We start from the raw sequence: 18,674 nt of genomic DNA on the forward strand, positions 1-18,674 counted from the left end.
TTAACTTTTTCATGAATCTGTGCTGCTTTCCAAATCAAACTGCTTGAATAAAAGGCTATAAAATAATATTATGGAAACAGGATTTCAATTAACACAGGACTGCTCTCTTTTCATTTTAAAGTCATTTAAGAAACGTGGGTTTTTCAATCCCTTTCTCGGGAAAAGAAATGAAAGCTGCTAGGGACATCAACAAGAAAGCAGAATGCAACGTCTAATGAGACAGAGGAAGTTTTAAAGGCTAGATATTTTTCATTAGGGGGATGCATGTGGAGACCATAATGTGATAGGGTGACATTAGCATAAATAAATGATAAGTAGAATTGAGCCGCAGATATGGTTTGCACCATTATCCTAATGCTGAAATTAAAATACTGAGATCAGGCTTCATTTCCTGTCTGCGTGTGCAAATGCACCTGGTGTTCAAGCAAGGGAAGTGATGTCTCATATAACTAAGCTCCTAGTCCACACAATAACTATGCTGATATTTGCCCAGGTATTGCTAGTGGTTAGTCTTGATGAAGTGTGATTTTTAGTTATCATGACATAATGAAAGTAACATAGAGGTAAATTTTCTTCTCTTTAAAAGAAGCTGATAAAAATAAAATGACTGAAAGAGAATTTTCATTCTGGAATAATTCTTTTAAAGTCAACTGAATTTTTTCAGGTCCACACAGGCATTATTGAGAATAGAACTGGATTCACTAATTTAGTTTTCTATTAATATACAATAAAAGGTATCTGGGGAGTTTAGGGCTACTGATTTAATAGCATGACTACGGAAGAGGAACTGAAGAGGCTAAATACTTGACAATCAGAAAGAAGGAAGAAGGGAAAATGCATTAAGTAGTTAAGTGAGAGAAGGAAAAAGGTGAAGCCAAGGCAGTTCATTAATGATGCTGCAAATTGCTTAATATGAGAACTGAAGCTCTTTGCATGATTTAGGCATATTGTTGGCTTCTTATTAATAATAACATCCATAATAAGAGACATGACAGAGAGAGCTCATGAGTAGTGCCAGTACATGAGGAATACTGAAGCAAAGCCAGAAGGAAGTGAAATGGTTAGAAAGGTAGCAGAAAAGACAAGGGATAAGCAAGACAAGTTAAATACCAGACAGAAATCATCTGTCTGCAGTTTCCTCTTTTATACTGGCAAGCAAAGTGACAGTGCAAATAATGTAGCAAATAAAAGGAAAGAAAATTTAAAATCAGATGCATGTTTCTAAAAATGCTGTCACCATAGTACAGAGAAGTCTTGGAGGCCACAGAAAGACCTCTCAAGAGAGGTAAAGTAGGATGTTTTCAAAAAAAGCTCCTAGCTGACATTTAAAGGCTTGTCAAACACCACATAGGTGTACTTCAATAAAAAATATATATAGCCATGTCACCAACAAATGAAAGGACATATTGTCTTGTTCCCACATGAAAATGTATGATGTCCGAATTTGAAATCCAAGAACAAAGGTGCTCATGCTACACTAGATCACACATATTCAATTAAGCATGCGCCTTTTCTCCTCCCTGCTCATCAATTATTCTCTTAAAAGGAGTCGGGTTTTCTTTCTCCCTACCAATAGTGCAGTGCTCTCCGTTCCAGCCCGGGCTGCATTCACACTTGCCATCCCGGCAGGTCCCGTGCTCATTGCAGCGTGGGTGACACGCTCGCTGATCACAGGCTGTGCCCATCCAGCCCTCCTCGCAGCGGCAGGTGCCTCCGACACAAATGCCATGTCCTCCGCAGTCCGCTGCACAAATCTCTGTGGGAGAGGAGACAACAGAGAGGAGGGGATATGGGTGGAGAGAGAGAAGGGAGAGGGGGAAAATCCAGAGTGTTATTGTCAAGAAAAGCAGACACACTTCACTACCTCACCTTATGGGGCAATGAAAGGAATTCCTAGAGCTCATAACACTAATCCTTCCTGACAATAAGAATCTAATAAGTATATTACAAAAAAGAGATGGACATTGATTGCAAGGGTCTGCTGTGATTGATCCTTCTATTTGCTTTCTAATTCTCTTGCACTCTTCAAGCTTTTGTGATGCTCAAATCCAAAGGGGAAGGCTCTTCCAATAAGCAGAACGGAAGTCACATTTAATTAAAATCCTGTTAAATGTGGAAACAATGTGCTGATAAACTACTGAAGCTAAAGTTAAGTGCTGGCAAAGCCTGTTTATGACTTCTGAAATCCCATCACGGGATGGGATTCATTAAAATCCTTATTCTCTGTTTAAATTTAAGAAAGGTTATTTCTATTTCTACCAAATCTGCACATCCTCTATGTCCCTATTCTCCTACTACCCATTAAAAATCCCCTCTCAGACATTCAGAGGTACAATTGTATCTCTTGTGAGCCACATGCACTAGAGCTGATAGGATGGTGCTTGTTCCCAAGTCTTATCAGAGTTAATGGAAGCACAGTCACAGCTGGATATTTTGGTACTTACCGCCAAAAAGCAAAGACCTAAAGGACCTTGCCTTTTCAGGGATAATGGCCTTCCCAAACCTCCCTGAGCCATAGCAGGCCTGAGGACATAGGCATAATATTTTTATCCAGCACTAGACTTTTGCCTAAAACCTGGAATAGCCTTGGCATGAATTTGGGAAACATGTTTTTATCTACATTGTATTTGTCTGGAAAAACAGAGACTTGGTGGAGAAGAGATACCCATGAATCAGGTGTAGAAGTGCCTGTTACCGCCATTACCATACAGGATTGATTTCAAGGAAAAAGACAAAGCCCAAATACTGATGCAGTGCAGCACTGCAGACGAAATGAAATGAATCTATTTCTTCTCCAGACTCATTACTTGGCTGCTACTTTCCATCTCTCATAAGCCCTGACTACACTCACCCTTCCTCAACTGAAGGAGAGGCAATTCACAGCATTTCAGCCTATGAGGTCTTCTCTCTGACTTCTGCCTAGCGCTTCTAAATTCCCAAATGTTTTGACCTCAAGCCTTTAGCCTCACTGAGCCATTTTATAGATTTTACAGGGTAAGGACCCAGTTCCTTTTGGGGACATGGAGAAGTGAACAGAAGAAATGCTGAGCAGGGCTGGGCTGGAAGCACAGAAAGGGGTACCAGGGTACCCTGCAGTGTGCATTTTTTCTCTGTGTCATTGGCTGCACATAAAATATTCAAAACTACTCAGCCTGCATTAAAATCGCACCTGACTGAAATTCAGCCATACTAATGTTTATTTTAGTCTTTTGCTAATGAATACCCCATTTACAGGACACCTGGGCTGTTCAAGAACTTTTGATATGCTCCTGATATAGGGCTGGAACACCCACTTCAGCTCCAGTAGGAAAGCTCTTTGCAGCTCCACCACAGTACAGAGCTGTGAGGTCTTCAGCCCCTTATGATGAACAGAGAGTTCTTTGGAGACTGGTAATTTATGATAGGAACAACAGTAATGCCTTGCATGTCTAGAAAACACCTCATTTTTCAAATGAGAACAATATCTAGCTCTTGCTTCCCAAAAAGCTTGGGGTGGTGGAACAGTTTTCAGTAGAACTCCTTTTACTGCAGCATGGTGGATGTCTCCAAACCCCCTCAAACATTAGTCCTATATGCTTAAGCCTCCTAGTGAAACAACTCAGGAGTTCAAATGGGCTAAAGACACTCAGGAACTTATCTGTATCATTTAGAATAAAACTTGCAAAAGTATTTGGATATCTTGGCTACTAAAACAGAGCATGTGCACACACCACGTGCTGTTGAGATGTAACAGAATCTAATGTAGGATTTATTGGAAGCAAACAGAAATTACACTATCAAAAAATAAAGGCATGGCTGAGGAAGGGCTTAAGTTGCTGTCAGAAGTTTTTACTTTGCATCTGGCATTGAGAGACAGATTTTCACAGCTCCTAGCTGCGAGGGAGGTAATATCATACTACAGTACTCAATAAGAGCATAAGGGATGGGCAATTATTGAAACCCATCCTTGCTGAAGGGCTGGAGTCCAGACAAATGTTTTCTACTTTTTTCCTCAACTGCCAGACAGCACTGCAATGGAGCGTGGGCTGGTCAGGGTGGTGATGAAAACACACGACCTGCAAGTTGGTTAATATAGCAGTAAAGACGTACTAAAAAAAAAAAAAAAAAAAAAAGGAAATTTGGTTCTCCTTGGCTGACCTGATAAACAAAGTCTAAAGGAAACAGTGGATTAAAACTCAAAAGCTAGATTTATACTGCTAAAATTTCAGCAAGCTGACAGGAAATACCTTGAGAAAATACAAAGTCTGGGAGTACTGGTATTTAAGCCCAAACTCCAAAAATTATTATTTTAGCCTCTGGTGCTTTCCAGCACGCTTTTACCATAGGGCTACTCTAGTTAGACTGCAACCCCTTCTCTGGTTATTAGTTTACATTCTTTATGCATAAGCATTGAACCTGGATCTCAGAATATCAAATAAGATGCAATTTTTCTTGCTCCCAGCTTACCAAGCAATCCAGAGGATGCCAACTTGGTCATTTCATACCTTCATTATATCCTGTTCTTTCTCTTTGTAAAAAATTCTTCCTTATATCTAGTCTAAATCTACCTTCTTTTAGTTTAAAACAATTATCCCTCTTCTTATCACTATAGGCTCTATTAAAATGTCTGTCCTCATCATTTCTGTAAGTCCCTTTTAAGTAGTAAAAAGGCCACAATAAAGTCTACCCAGAGCCTTCTGTCCCTCAGGCTGAACAACACCAATTATCTCAGTCTGTCCCCATAGCAGAGGTTCCTCAGGCCTCTGATTATCTTTGTGGCTTTCTCTAGACTAGCTCAAACAGGTCCATATCCTTCTTGTGTTGGAGACCCCCACAAATGGGTCCCAAAGCTGGATGCAGCACTCCAGGTGGGGTCTCACAAGAGTGGAAGGGCAGAACCCCTTTCCTCACCCTGCTGGCCACACTCCTTTGATGCAGCCCAGGGCACTACTGAGTTTCCTGGGGTGTGAGAGCGCATGGCCAGGTCATGTCCAACTCTTTGTCCATCCCAAAGTCCTTCTCCTCAGGACTGCTCTCACCCCCAAGCCTGTATGGATACCAAGGGTTCCCCTGACTCAGGTGCAGCACCTTTCAGATAAAGTAACCAAGGCATAAAGAAGGAAAGCGATGGATCCACAGATAAATGTGAACTCTGAGACAGGTGCATGAAAACTGTGATGTCCCAATATTCAGTCTTGTGTCCTACAGCTAAGATGGACACGTGAGATGTCTACAGATTGGTGATGGAGGAAAAAATCCCAGAGATAATAGGAATAGTGACAGTCAGAAGCCTTCCTGGAGTTATTTAAAGGTGTCAAACTAGGATAATGGAGTGCATTCAAAAATGGTGAAGAGAGAAAAAAAAAATCATGTTCTGAAAAGCAGAGTCTGTGCAGTCATTCCTATGAAAAAGGATGGAAAACCCCTGGGACATTTACATCTTGACTGAAGTATTTCTCAGACAACATGCTGCCAAGGAACAGTCTTGCACATGTGGGCCAGGGATATGCACTGCATGGTATAAACAAACAGATCTTAGGCTAACCCAGAAAGGGAATGCTGAGAACATTCTGGGTTTCATCTCCCACCCAGCTGAGACCCCAGCCAAACCACCACCCATGCACACAGAAGTGTGCAAGTTCCAGGTTACAAATGTGTAATTCATATATAATGGATATATGAAGTGGTTTGGACTCCCAGGCCCCAAGGGCTGTAATACAGACTCCCAGCTGAGAAAAACACTTGTGAAACAAACTACTTAGGACAGTCACCCTAAAATGTAGTTTAATTATTTCTGACAGGAAACCAGGAGCCAGAAACTGTCAAAACTAAATGTTGCACTTAGTGCCAGTTTAAAGATAGATGGGTACCCTACAATTTAAATAGCCTTACAACACACAACCTGCTACATGCCCTGGTCCTCTACAACACAGGCCTCTTAAATGCTCAGAGGTTTCTAATGAGTGATTAAATAGTCAGAATAGCTTTTACTTTTCTTGTGGCACGATAAGAAATTATCAAAATGGATTTCAGATTAAGCTTCCACTTAAATACATATCTTTTTGGACAGAAAAAGACAGCTAAGACTGTTTTACAGAAAAGGGCAGGTGAATAGTTTCTTTGTCATTGAGTCCCAGGGACAGAATTTGCCACCTCTGTTCTTATTACAAACTGCATTTTTTGGTACATTTCCCAAATCCGTTGTTAAAATTAGAGGACATGATTAGCTACCATCTGAGCTGCATGAACAAATGAGTAGGAAAGCTTTTAATTCTCCTATTACAGTATTCTCAGACTGGCCAGCTGCACTATATTGCTCCTGCCTATTTAAGCTTAGTTAGAACACTCTGCCTGTGCATAAAAGACCTGCCTGTTAAATATTTTCACACCAGCTGTTCCCAAAAGGTGACTAAATATTTCCTTTCATCTTTAATGTCATTCAGTGTTTGTATGAGCAGCTTAGCCACTCCTTATCCTTTCCTAGAAGTGCACTGTTCTACCTCATTTCAGTGTAGCTCTCCAAGCTGTTTGTAGTTCCTTGAGGAGAGGGGATCCTCTGAGTAAATCTGGTGCCCAATTCTATGAGCAAATATGAGGCTTAATGTCCTCAAAAAGTACAATCAAGCCAAGCACCTCTGTGAGAAACACCTGGACTTTAAGCATTACCCTATATTTTGCTCCCTTATGTTTGTACTTAACAGAGGGTACTGATGGATAGTAACTGATTAATGGATGCAGACTTTTTTCTAAGGAATCAAGTTCCTATCAACGTTCCCATGGGGGGTTTTGTCACGTTCTTGTCTTGGAGTGATGTCTTGCATTGCCTGAATCTCACCTCACATTAAGTCAGTCTTGCCTGAAGAATTGAATTGAGCCTAATTGCCCTCTGTGGGTCAAGAAGGAAAGAAAGATAGTTCAGAGGATGATTCCCTTGAAACCTCTTTCATGGAGAATTTCTGGAGAGGACAGTGCTCAAGGCATTGTTGAGCTTGGGGTGGTTCACCCAGAGGTCTCAGGTTATCAGAAACATTATTCTTAGGAAAGGATAATGCCATTCCAATACGATTCTGCTCATTTTTTATGCAAATAATCAAAAAATAAATGGCTCATCTTCAGTTCCAGGACCTGCTCTGTTTTATCACTGCTCATCCCCAGGAATCAGCCCATTACTGGGGCTCAGAGGAACCTGTTCTAGTGGAAGGTGCCTCTGCCCATGGCAGGGGGTGGGAACTAACTGACCTTTGAAGACCTTTCCAACCTAAACCATTTTGTGATTCTGTGAGCCCAGACTCAACTGTCTGCTGGCTAGTTTTTAGACAAATGGTTTTCCTTTTTTTTTTTTTCTCATTATCTCCTCAAGACGGGGAGGGACTTCCCTCTGGTCTGTTAAAACTGCCTCAGAATTCTTCAAAGCTCTCTTAAAAATCCTAATCCATCTTGAATCCTACCCAAAATCTTGACAGTGGCTGCTGACGTGCCTTAACTTATCCACAGTGTGTTGACGAAAACTGTAATGTAATTTTACTCTGTCTCCACCAGCACGTCTCTCTCTGTTGTTGTTCACTTAAAGTTTAAGAATCTCAACTATCTGAGGCTAAGATTATCCTTTTTGTTCTGCATTTGCACTGTGCCAGGTATAATGAGGTCACAGTCCATTAACAGACTTCAGAAGTTAGAATACTAAAGCAATTACTCCTACAAATAAAAAAAAATTGTACCTGCTTCTCTCTCTTTTTTTTAATATCCTGCTAAAAACTGGCATAAATCTGCCCCCTTAAGAACAAAAAGTCTTCTATGTTGTCTTTGATATTTCAGAAGAAAGTGGGAAAAGAAACCCATCAAACACTAACCCAACAATGCAGTGCTTTGCTCATGGCCCTTTTTAATTGATGGAACAGACACAGGAGCCTCCAACACAGGAAATGGCATCATTCAGAATTTCACATTATTTTCACATTACATTAAAGACTGGAGTTGGGAAAGGGATAATGATGTTAATTTGTGCTTCATTTCTAGCAAATCCATTTTTACATGTTTACCCATATCCCCCCACATATCCTCAAACTGGCTTGACAACAGTTTAAAGCTTTCCAGCTTAGAGAAGAGAAATGCAGATGAAAATTTTTTTTTAGCATTCATGTGATGCAGAATCAGAGATTTAGCTGCTTCCGACCTGTCTGCTAAATCCTTTAATAAATATGGATTTAGTGCTAAAACGTAAGATCAGGTGAAATTGCTCAGAGCTTCCTGAAAACTGGGTCAGTTCCACTGACCTTCAATATATTAATAGAAAATTTAATAATTAAAAATCTGCTGTAACTAGGATTTTCCTATTTCAAGCTGGCTCATTTGAGGTAATTTCCAGCCTCAGACAGATTTTTTTTTCCAGAAAAGCACAGGAGAGAGGCACTGCACGGAGCTAAAAAGCTGAGTTTGGTGAGGAGCTAAGCCTTGTTTTCACAACCTGCTTTAGAAGGCAATTTATGGGGAATATCTGGGAAAAGCAAGAAATATATAGATGAAAAAAGCAGAAGGTTGTGATCAGCATGATTTAGATAGCAGTGAAGTGCTAAAGACATTCTTCTCAACAAAACATGTTTTGCAGTGTTATGAAACTCTCATTCCTGTGATTCGATAACTCTGTAGTGACAAGAACTCCTGTGCTGTTACTGAAAAAGACATAAAGCACATTAGCTTTTAAAACCACCCTTTTTACAAATGTATAAGGAAAGGATCAAACTAAGGAGCAAGAAAAAACCTGAAAGAAGAGGTGTAGATTTTCTGTCACTGCCAGTAGCTGATCTGTACCATGAAATCCTCTGAAAACCATCCTGGTTTAGTAGTGAACAGGGAATGATTGTGCAAGTTCTGTCCATGTCATTAATTGAGGGATGCATTTTTCCTTCACAGATCATGTCCTGAAAGCAATCTCTGCATAATTTAATGCCTTTATACAAATAATCTGTTTATCTATTTTTAAAGCATACATCAAATATTTAAATATTACTAATGTAGAAATAATAATAATTATGTCTACAAATGTAAAATCTGTCCTTTTAGGAGCGCAATTAAACTTTTGGTACTTTGATGACTCTCCACTCCACTCAAGGGCCTCAATGTGTTTTACACAGCTCAGTAAACTGAATGTAGCTAAAAGGTAACAGCTATTTATTTTCTTTCCATTGATGAGGAAATCATGATTAAAGGATGCTCTCTAGAGACTGAAAATGAATCCACCAGCTTTGCTATCACCACTCATCAGGAAGAACACTGACCCTCAGCAATGGCTTTGAAATGTGACTTGGACACCTGAATTTTCACCTCCTGAACACAAAGCCCTGAGGAGCATCCCAGAATGCCTGCATTGGGGAGTACACATCCTGCATTAGAGTGACCCTAACCAGGACACCTGAGTTGGCCTGAATGCTGATTCTTGCCGGCTCTGCAGGAGGACTGAGTACAGGTCTCCAACACATGTGCAGGAGGGATAACTCTGCACCTCTGCACTTTCAGGAAAGACTGGGTATGCACAAAGGAGGTATAAAACACAGAACAGAACAGGAGAGAGATTTTTCACTCAAAGTGGTTAAGCTGTATCTAGGAGAAGGGTTGGTGAAAATCCTTGATAAAAATAAGGAACCATCTCTGGCTCTGGCCCTCAACTAGATACAAAAGTTTAACCCCATTTAAGTTTTTTTTTCCCCAGTTTTCTCCTGGTATTTAATTCTTTGCTGGCATAAACAGCTTTGTGTTTAAATGAAAGGCTTCTGCAAATCCCCTTCTATGTCTCATTTCTCTCTGGAGATCCAAATCAGGAACCAGGGTGTCTCTGAGATACCTCATTTGGAGATGAATAAATAATCTGCAGAGTAGCTCCTCACCTGGTGCTGAGCAGATGGAGATGTGTCTGTAACTCCCCTGGAACTCACCCTCCTTCTCCAAAATGAGTAATGAAGGGGTTTGGTATAGTAATATACTTAAACTGATGCATGTGTGCCCTCCAAGACTGAGCTTCTAATTCTGTAACCATACAGGATTGAGCACAGTGGGATTCTTGGGAATTCTTGTCAGAAACAGTAACAGTGAGAACAGGAGCACAACAGACACAATTAGCTGCACAATGTACACTGGTAGAGCTGGGATGTCTTTTAAAAAAGTATCTCACTTTGAAGTGCAATTTTGGCTTGCTTTGTATTTGCATAAAGGTCTTCCAGTTCCTGTCTGGAAAGTTGTAATTCTGTGCGATGAAATTCCATTAAACTGCTGCAGTGTTTTTTATCAGCTGCTACTTCCTACAGTATTTATACTCCATTTTCATCCTTGCCTTAAATGGTAAGGTCTGACCATCACTTTCTGTCTGAAGCATCTCCTCTATGGCTGTGATTTACTTTCATACTCATGTCAGCCTTCCATTTATTTATTATTATGAACTGTACTTTAAACTGCCGCTTGTTGTTGAATAGCAGGACACGAAATGCCAGGTATTGTCAGGCTTCAGTCTTGGAGCCGAGATTTATTGAATAAAAATAAATAACCCAAAGTTCAGGATTGTATTTTTCTCTTTGATGCTTAATTGAATCTCTATGCTTTCTGGGATGTGTTGAAGCTTCCCAGAAAAGAAACAATTTCTAATATATTAGATGAAGTTCCTAAGAAGGATTCCTCTCTGGGCTAATTTTGATTTCCTCTCTGTCTGCAAGGAAGAGATAATTTGACAGAAGAAAAGTGTTTTGCTCATGCTTAAACAGAACTGATTTATTTTCCAATTCTGTATATTTTGTTTTTTTCTAAAATAACTTCAATAGATCAGTCAACAGTGTGTACTGAAGTGATCACAAGCTAGATTTGCTTGGGATTCCCTTACTCAGAGCTCAGTCCCAATATGGATTCCTTTCTCTTCAGACAACATTTTGCCAAAGAACTTAGAAATTTTATTGTTATTCATCTTCTTCAAAAGGAAACCCAGAACACGTAGGAAACATGCAGAGCTCACAGATCCAGAAGTTAGATGTCTGTCTATCCACACAAATGAGATGCAGCAGTAGCTGTTCCAGAGGGTTTCTGCTTGCTCTGCTGTCCATATGCCTCAACACTGATCCGAAAAGGATCACCTTTACTGAAAAGCAGCAGAGCTCTCTCCAAAGTGCTTTCTAACTTTTGTCTGTCAACATCATAAGAAAGGGCTCATTAGTGCAAATTGTGATGATAGTTTTTAGAGTATGAACACCTTGTAATTTGGAAGGGGGCAGAGAGAATATACTAATTCCAGTGCATCCACTTCAGACAGCTTATTAAATCATGGATTTCTGGGCTTTAATAGACAACAATCCACTACGTGACAATCATTGGTCTTATATTGTCTTTAGCTTATTGTTTAGCTTTTATGTTATTCTGTTTTACTGACTCACAGACTCTTTTCCTTATTATCTAACCTTGGACATTCTAACTGAGAATGATACATAGAATCCTTTGGATTGGAAAGGACATTAAAAGACCAGCTCATTCTACCCTCTACACCATAGGGAGGGGCACCTTCCAACAGAACAGGCTGTTCAAAGCTCTATCCAACCTGGCCTTGAACACCTTCGGGGATGAAGTACCCACAGCTTCTCTGGGCAACCTAATTCAGTGTCTAGAATGTGATCTGATGAACCTGAAAACATCCAATGAATTTTTGCAGGAACTCTGACTGTGATGAGCTCCAACTGGGTTGGAGTGTAAGGTGACAGTCACAACCAACAACAGCAAGGAATTGGCTGAACAGCATGGAATTGACTGAATGCCAGTGGGGAAGCCATGACATGGAACCTGCAACCATCCTTGTTGGGCCATGAGTGACTTTATCCAACATAATCAAGGTAGATCATGGCAGAGACTGACTCTGCACAAGTATCACCCTGCTGACATTGCAGCAGTATACTGGTTAAAAGTAGGAATAGCCAGCAGCAGAGGTCTAGATTCAAAAATTAAGAGGCTCCTTTCAAAGGAGAAGAAGCCAACATTTGGTCATCTAAGACTTAATGATACAAATGATAAGTTTTCAGTGACACAAGCAAACATGCTAATTGCTCAGTCATCCTCAAAACATGATACTATAACTGTACTCTCCTTTAAACATGGAATTTGGTATCTTGTGGTGTTGTGAAATTTTTCAAACTAGTCAGATTGACATGAGTCCCACTGATTCCAGTACAACACTGCTGTTTTCAGTCAGAAAAGTCCACAACACAAAGCATAATTGATCCAAACAAAAAGAACTTTTGAGCTCATGGTGTGACTGCTGAGGTCACATTTGGAGATAGGGAAGAATCCTAAACTGAAACTGGCATGCTGGGGATTAGCCCTAGTCATTGTAGGAAACAAACAGGGGATGGAATAGTCTTCCCACTGCCCTTTGTAAGGGTCCATAAATTTTCACTGATTACTGCAGATACAAGAGAGAAGCTTTGCTCATCACAGAATGCCTAAGGTCAATGAGAACCAGGGACTGCTTGTTACATGACTGGACACACACTATTCTCAGCCTGAGACATGACTTAATCAGAGCAAATGCTTTGTGATCTAATGGTCAGAGACAGACTGATGATGTCATTGCTTCCACTGGTTTTGGCCAAGTCTGAAATGACAGCTAGAACACAAGTTTTCAGTTCCTTCAATCTTCCCTTTGTCGTTGTGTTTGACCAAGACTGCATGGACTGCTGCAGAGAAGGGCTTAAAAGTAAGATCCTAAACACATCCCAGAGCTGACAGAAGTTTGATGCATCTCTGGTTGGCCAGGAAAATGTCCTAAAACAATTTCTCACTTATCAGACTTAAAGCAGAAATTCATATTTGAAAGGTAACTTGTATTTTCTATCTTAGTGGGAGTTCTCTCCCTCCCTTTATTATGTCCCTTTCATCTGCTGAGCACAAAGATACTTGGACTTTTGAAGAATTGGACTCGCCACAAAAATAACTGCAACCCAGTTCAACTATTATCTTTTTTCCACCACATCAGGGTCTCCTTACACACATTTTTAATAAACAAAAGGAAAGGGAGTAAAAGGATATACAAATGAAAGCCTCCCTGAATGCTTTTATTTCAAAGGTTTTGGCAGATTTTAGTCTTTTATTGCATTTTTAATAAAAAGCTTAGAAGCCTTTAAAGGCTAAGTTCCTCTTGGCAATGGGTAGGCTAAAATCTGCACTCACAAACTCAGCTACATGAAAAAATTCATGCTTTTCACAATGATAGTTCTTATTAACACTGTTGATTCTCTAGATTCACTAATTTCTTCACAATCCACAAAGCAAACATCTGCCAGGCAGAACCTGTGAGAGCCCTGTGTGTGCACTGGGCTGCACATACTTTTCCCTTTGAGAGAAAAGTTACTTCTCTCTGTATAAAATGGAGAAGATCACAAGTTCAGAAATCAGCATGTTATGCTTCTGCAAGGCAGAGGATGAAATTCCTGCTAGTACAAAACATTTCTTGGCTTTCAACGACCATTAAAGGACCAAAGTAAGGCTTTCAGGGATGAGTCTGCAATTTAGGTATTGAGCCAGAACAAATTTTGATGGTATCTTCTGAAGTCCAGCTTTGAAGACACTGTACTACCAAAGTTTCAATTGCCGCAGACTAATGTTTCCCATAGGTCTGCCCGGGTAGTGAGATGAACAAGTTACAAGATGAAGAAAGAGCATTCAAGGTGGCCTTTGATTACATAGCTGTGTCTGGTGACTTTTTATTTAGTGATGAAGGTGTTTATCAATTTCAGGTGTTGCATCCTGAGGTTTGGTTCTCTATTTCATCTTCATGTGTTTTAAAGCTAAGAAAAAGACAAATCAGCAACTTCTTAGGCATTAAAAGCAGTCTTGGTCTGCAGTATGCTACAAGCCTCTACCATGTCAGAGGCTTGTTATACCACAGCTCTTGTTATATCCATCTTTTACAGAGACATTTTTACCCCTGAAGAAAATGACTGTTTAAAGGAAGACTTACATGAATGTTTTCTAAGGATGGATTTTTATCTTGGTGGCCTTGGGCATAGCATGAAATTAACATGGGATTTTGTTTTCAAAAGTTGACACCAGTAAGCCCAAGGAAATAAAATTTTATCACAGATATCACAGATGTTGTGTTAGCCATGGTGCTGTTTGAACAATGGGATATGACACTGTGTGATAAAATGTATGAGAACTGCTTCTGTGTGTGTGTGTGTGTGTGTGTGTGTGTGTGCAATAGAGTCCTGCACAATTCCTGGTGAAAAAAAGACATTGCAATGTAAAGATGCATCTACTTCAGCTTAACTCTTTAAAAGTTCATTCTTCATGATCTATTAACTGGATTAGAGAAAAGATGCCTGTTTCAGTGAACTGTACCAACTTTGTGGTGGGGAACTCTTACGTGCTACCTGACAGACTGTCACCATTGCTAATCTATACTATGAAATTGATACTAAAAAGTTCAGTCATTACCATTAACTGAAACAGGGTCTTAAATCTAATCATTCTTTGTGAATTGCCTTCAACTGCACAGTAAATAGGAGCTCTTCCACTAACTTCAATTCACTGTGCAGTAATTTATAAGAATATGGCTTCCCTGCAACCAGAGACATGGATTCACACACCATGCTGGTTTTATTTTAAATCCAATTTGTCAACCTACTGAAGTAAGTAAAGTCATGGAAGGTGGGTAAATATCTGGTCTTCTCCTACCCTGTGGCTACCCACACTATTTCCCCACTGAGCTTGGAGGACAAGTTTATCTAGGAATATCTGCCATATGTAGTTCTCCACAACAAAGAGATTTATAATTTGCATTTGCTCAAGGCAAATTTTAAATGCCTAAATATTTTTGTGTTCGTAGACCTTCACAACAAAGTGTGTCAGTTAAGTCACTGGGAAGCAGCATTTCATCCCTGCCACAGTGGGATGGGCAGTCATAAAGTCAAATGGCATATCCCCAGAAAACCATGTTAGCAGCAGAAGTGATGAGAGGAGCAATTATAGGACCAAAATACTAGATTTCATGAGATATGGTCATGCAAGCTCAGCCTCAGTCTCTGGCCAGGCACGCTCTCTCAGTCTTTTCAAAATATGATGTAAGATATCATAACTTCTTACTTCTTTACTGAGCCCCAGCTTCCAGTTTCTAAGTCTTATCGTTAAATGTGCAGCCCATGATTTTATGTCTCCACTGGCAATTTAGGACTACCACATACAAAGTACTATTCCTATTACTGCTTTTCTCCAGTGTATTTTCAAGGGTCTGAAGTACTGCCTGGATGTCAACTGTGCATAAACTGCATAAGTCATTATGAATGAGTGATGGAGAAGGGATCCTTATCTGCACACTCGTCAATCTACAACCACTATCAACTGCCCAGAAAAAGTCAGTACACTTAAGACACAGAGAACATAATTTCTATTGCTGCTTTGTATATTCAACTTTGCAACGATTTGAATGAATACTGTGCATGTAAACATGTCAACTACCAAAGACAGAACAGTGTGAAAATCGCTGATTTAAACTTGAGGAGAGTGAAGGACAACACCAGATAACTTAATTTCTTTAAAAATGATTTTGCATCCAAGCCTAGTACTGTTTTGATGGGCCTGGGATTATACTGATGCATCAGTGAGATCCCTCTGGTAAATGGTGCATTCCCCCAGTGCAGAAGACATGACTCACTTATTCACTGCACTGCAGTCAGCAAACATGTCTTATGGTATGTAGTGTGCTGCCTCTGGATTCGCTAGATATAGTCAGCCCAGTTTAAATAGGTCAGGAGTGAGACTGTATCACATAGTAAGTTCTGTTTCACACTGCAGCACAGGGCATTTCCTTCTTCCCACTATATGCAGAAAAAAAAGAGGTTAAGAGACCTGCCCCGTAATGGCTTCATTAGTTGCCAGATAGGGCTCATACGAGGTGAAGGGAGATAGCCCCTCAAAAGCCTGGAATAGAGAGAATCTGGGATAGCACACCGGAGGAATGGAGATAGGTTAAGTGGTTCCTTAATTCCCTTTCTTTTACCAAGCATTGCCTTGGACTTTTTAGCTGAACGGGGTTATAAAGGCCTTTTTTGAATTTGCTTGTGCAACTGTACAAAGATGCAAAAGGGAAGTGATTTAATTATCACATGGAGAAAACAAAACACCACTTTTATTGCTCAGTACAAGTTATCTCTTGGAATTACTTCTGTACCTTTCTCTAAGATACTCTTTCTACTATTTGGGAATCAGCCAAAAAACAGTGTATATTGAGGGAAAAGTGATCCTACAAACTGTCCCTTGCAAGAAAGGGTGGAATATGTTTGAGAAGCATTTTCCCTGAGTGACAATTCTGAGGTAGTATGGCAGCAGCCCTGTCTTAGCATGTCTTGGCAGTGGGTAGACAAAGAAAGCAAAAAAACCCAAAACCATATAACTACTTCCTACAATGCAGTTCAGAATGGGATTCTCTCACAAGAGACTGAACTCCATAGACAGCTTGTCTATGAAGGCTAAGTGGAATGAAAAAAGATACTATAAACAGGAAATAGAAATCTCTGTAATATTATTGTATTGTGAAAAGTGAGGGTTTTACCCAGTAATCTGTGTTCTCTAAGATTAGCACCAAAGGCAGGTAAAATCTACCTGCTTAGCTGAAAAACTCAGTCTAAGGTTCAATGAGGCTCTAGTTTTACTTTCTACATATGACAATCCACAGACTTCAGCTACTGCTTCCATACTGCCTGATAACCTAAATGAATAGAGCATACAGCACTGTAGACAGGTGCTATTCTTAAATTCAAGGCGGTAAGAGCTGGAAAACCTACTGTGCCTGCTCATATTCTGGGTTTTCAGATAATTATGCTGTTTCCAGGGTTTGCCTCTCCATGTGGTTTATGAAAGAGGCCATCCTTGGCACAAATCCATGTGGGCACAGTTCTATACATTTCACTGGGACTCAACACAGCTCCAACTGCTTTGCTGAGCTGAGGGTGATTTTTGCAAGTACTTAGCTCTTTCCCTTAGTAATCCTTCTGTTCTGTTTGGTCCTGCTTTATAGGACAATAAAAATCTGTCCCTTTTATACCCTTCTACAGAACCTCCACCCCAGAGGGGTGGGCAGTGTGTTATTACACGCAATAGCACACCTGCTCACTCTATTTTAATGATGCAAGAAAAAGGACCACATATCCTGTGAGTAAATCTGTCTTTCAAATCAAGTCATCAATTCAGTGGAAAGGTCTGGGCTAGAAATGGAAGTTTACAAATCATCTTAGCTGTGATTTTAGCTGTGAGGCACAATAACCTGAATGTTACAAGCAGCTCAGTGAGCAAAAAGGTCTTGGAATGATGCTAAAGTTTGTCTCAAATAACTTCATGCTGCCAAAGAAAGTTTGCACTAGATGGATTTATAAAAGCAGTATAAGGAAAACGTATAAATCATCTGTACATGACCCTGCAGGTTAACAACGGGAAAGTGAATTCTGTTTGCACAATGAAATAAACATTTTTTCCAAATCCATCCCTGCAATCCCCAAACCTCTGCACAAACACAGAATAATGACTCAATTATGATCTATGCTACAAACTACAAATACATGACTACCTTTCGCCTTATGGTGGTTTTAAAAATAAACTCACAGAGTATGGAATTGAAGATGTTAATATGGGGAAAAGAAAAGCCTGGCACCAAATTTATCTTGCCTTCAATGCATGATAGCTTCCCTAAGTACATCTGCAAAAGTTTTGATCAACCTAGCTTCAGCCCCAGGCAAGTAGAGTAGGCCTCCTCTTCTGATTAATCCTCAGTCCAGTCAATTTTACTTTATGACAAGCTTCTAACACCCAGCCTAAATGATGATTGTCAAAAGCGTTTTCTTATGTTCTTAGCACCAGTTTAATCAGTTTGCCTCATCCTTGGAAATTACTCTTCTAAAATACTTGCAAACAGTTAACCTGATTTTCTTTACTCCTGATAGCAATTCCTCAGTGAAAATGTTGTTTACATAATTTTTCTACTTTATCCACTCCCCTAATAGCTTTTTTTTTGGGTTGCTTCGCTGAAAATTCCTTTCATTTCACTGTCTATACTGAGATGCCCTGGATTTCTGGCCTAGTTCCACTCCAGTTGTGTAAGGTATAGAAACTGTTATTGCTGAGGTCTCTTTTTTTGTGAGCACACAATACAGAACAAAATCCAAAGGACTGATGCTCTGTAGGTTCTAACCATTTAATGTATTTCACTATTTCTCAGTGTGGCCTTATCTAAGAGCTAATTGCATTTGGTAGAAAAGGGTTCTGAACAGTTTTTCTTTAGCCTTCAATTCCCACACCCGATGCAGATTTTGAGCAAGATGCCCATTCAGAGGAGGAATGAAGGTCGTTGTTCCAAACCTCTACACAAAGCTGCCCATAAAAATCTGTCTCCTTGGCAGCTGCTTGTACTAATAAATACTTTCACTCAGTAAACTTATTTTTTAGTTGGTAGAAGAGAGTCTTTTAATATGAACCTTATGAGGCACTCATCCTCCTCTAGCCTAGAAAAGCACAAGCTTTGAATTCAGAAGGGAAAGAAGATCTGACAGATTACAAAATCGTCCTCCTTGTTTACAGCCACTAAAGATTATTTAGTCATCTCCTAAAAATCAAAACAGACACTTTAGTGGTCCTGGGGTTCATCAAGAACTAGGACCAGAACAAGAAGTTATATGTAGACCATC

General features: G+C 39.9%; 1 protein-coding gene across 3 annotated transcripts in view; it reads right to left on the reverse strand.

Annotated features, from left to right (window-relative positions):
* The window catches only part of TENM4 (teneurin transmembrane protein 4), a 600,039-nt gene that overhangs the window by 126,111 nt on the left and 455,254 nt on the right, over positions 1-18,674 (reverse strand). For all 3 annotated transcript variants that reach the window (XM_059838450.1, XM_059838449.1, XM_059838451.1), the window contains one exon: positions 1,571-1,756. In XM_059838450.1, coding sequence (XP_059694433.1) covers positions 1,571-1,756 — 186 coding nt within the window. The remainder of the gene's footprint in view (positions 1-1,570; positions 1,757-18,674) is intronic.

This window comes from Haemorhous mexicanus, chromosome 2 (assembly GCF_027477595.1).
Source record: "Haemorhous mexicanus isolate bHaeMex1 chromosome 2, bHaeMex1.pri, whole genome shotgun sequence".
Lineage (NCBI taxonomy): Eukaryota > Metazoa > Chordata > Aves > Passeriformes > Fringillidae > Haemorhous > Haemorhous mexicanus.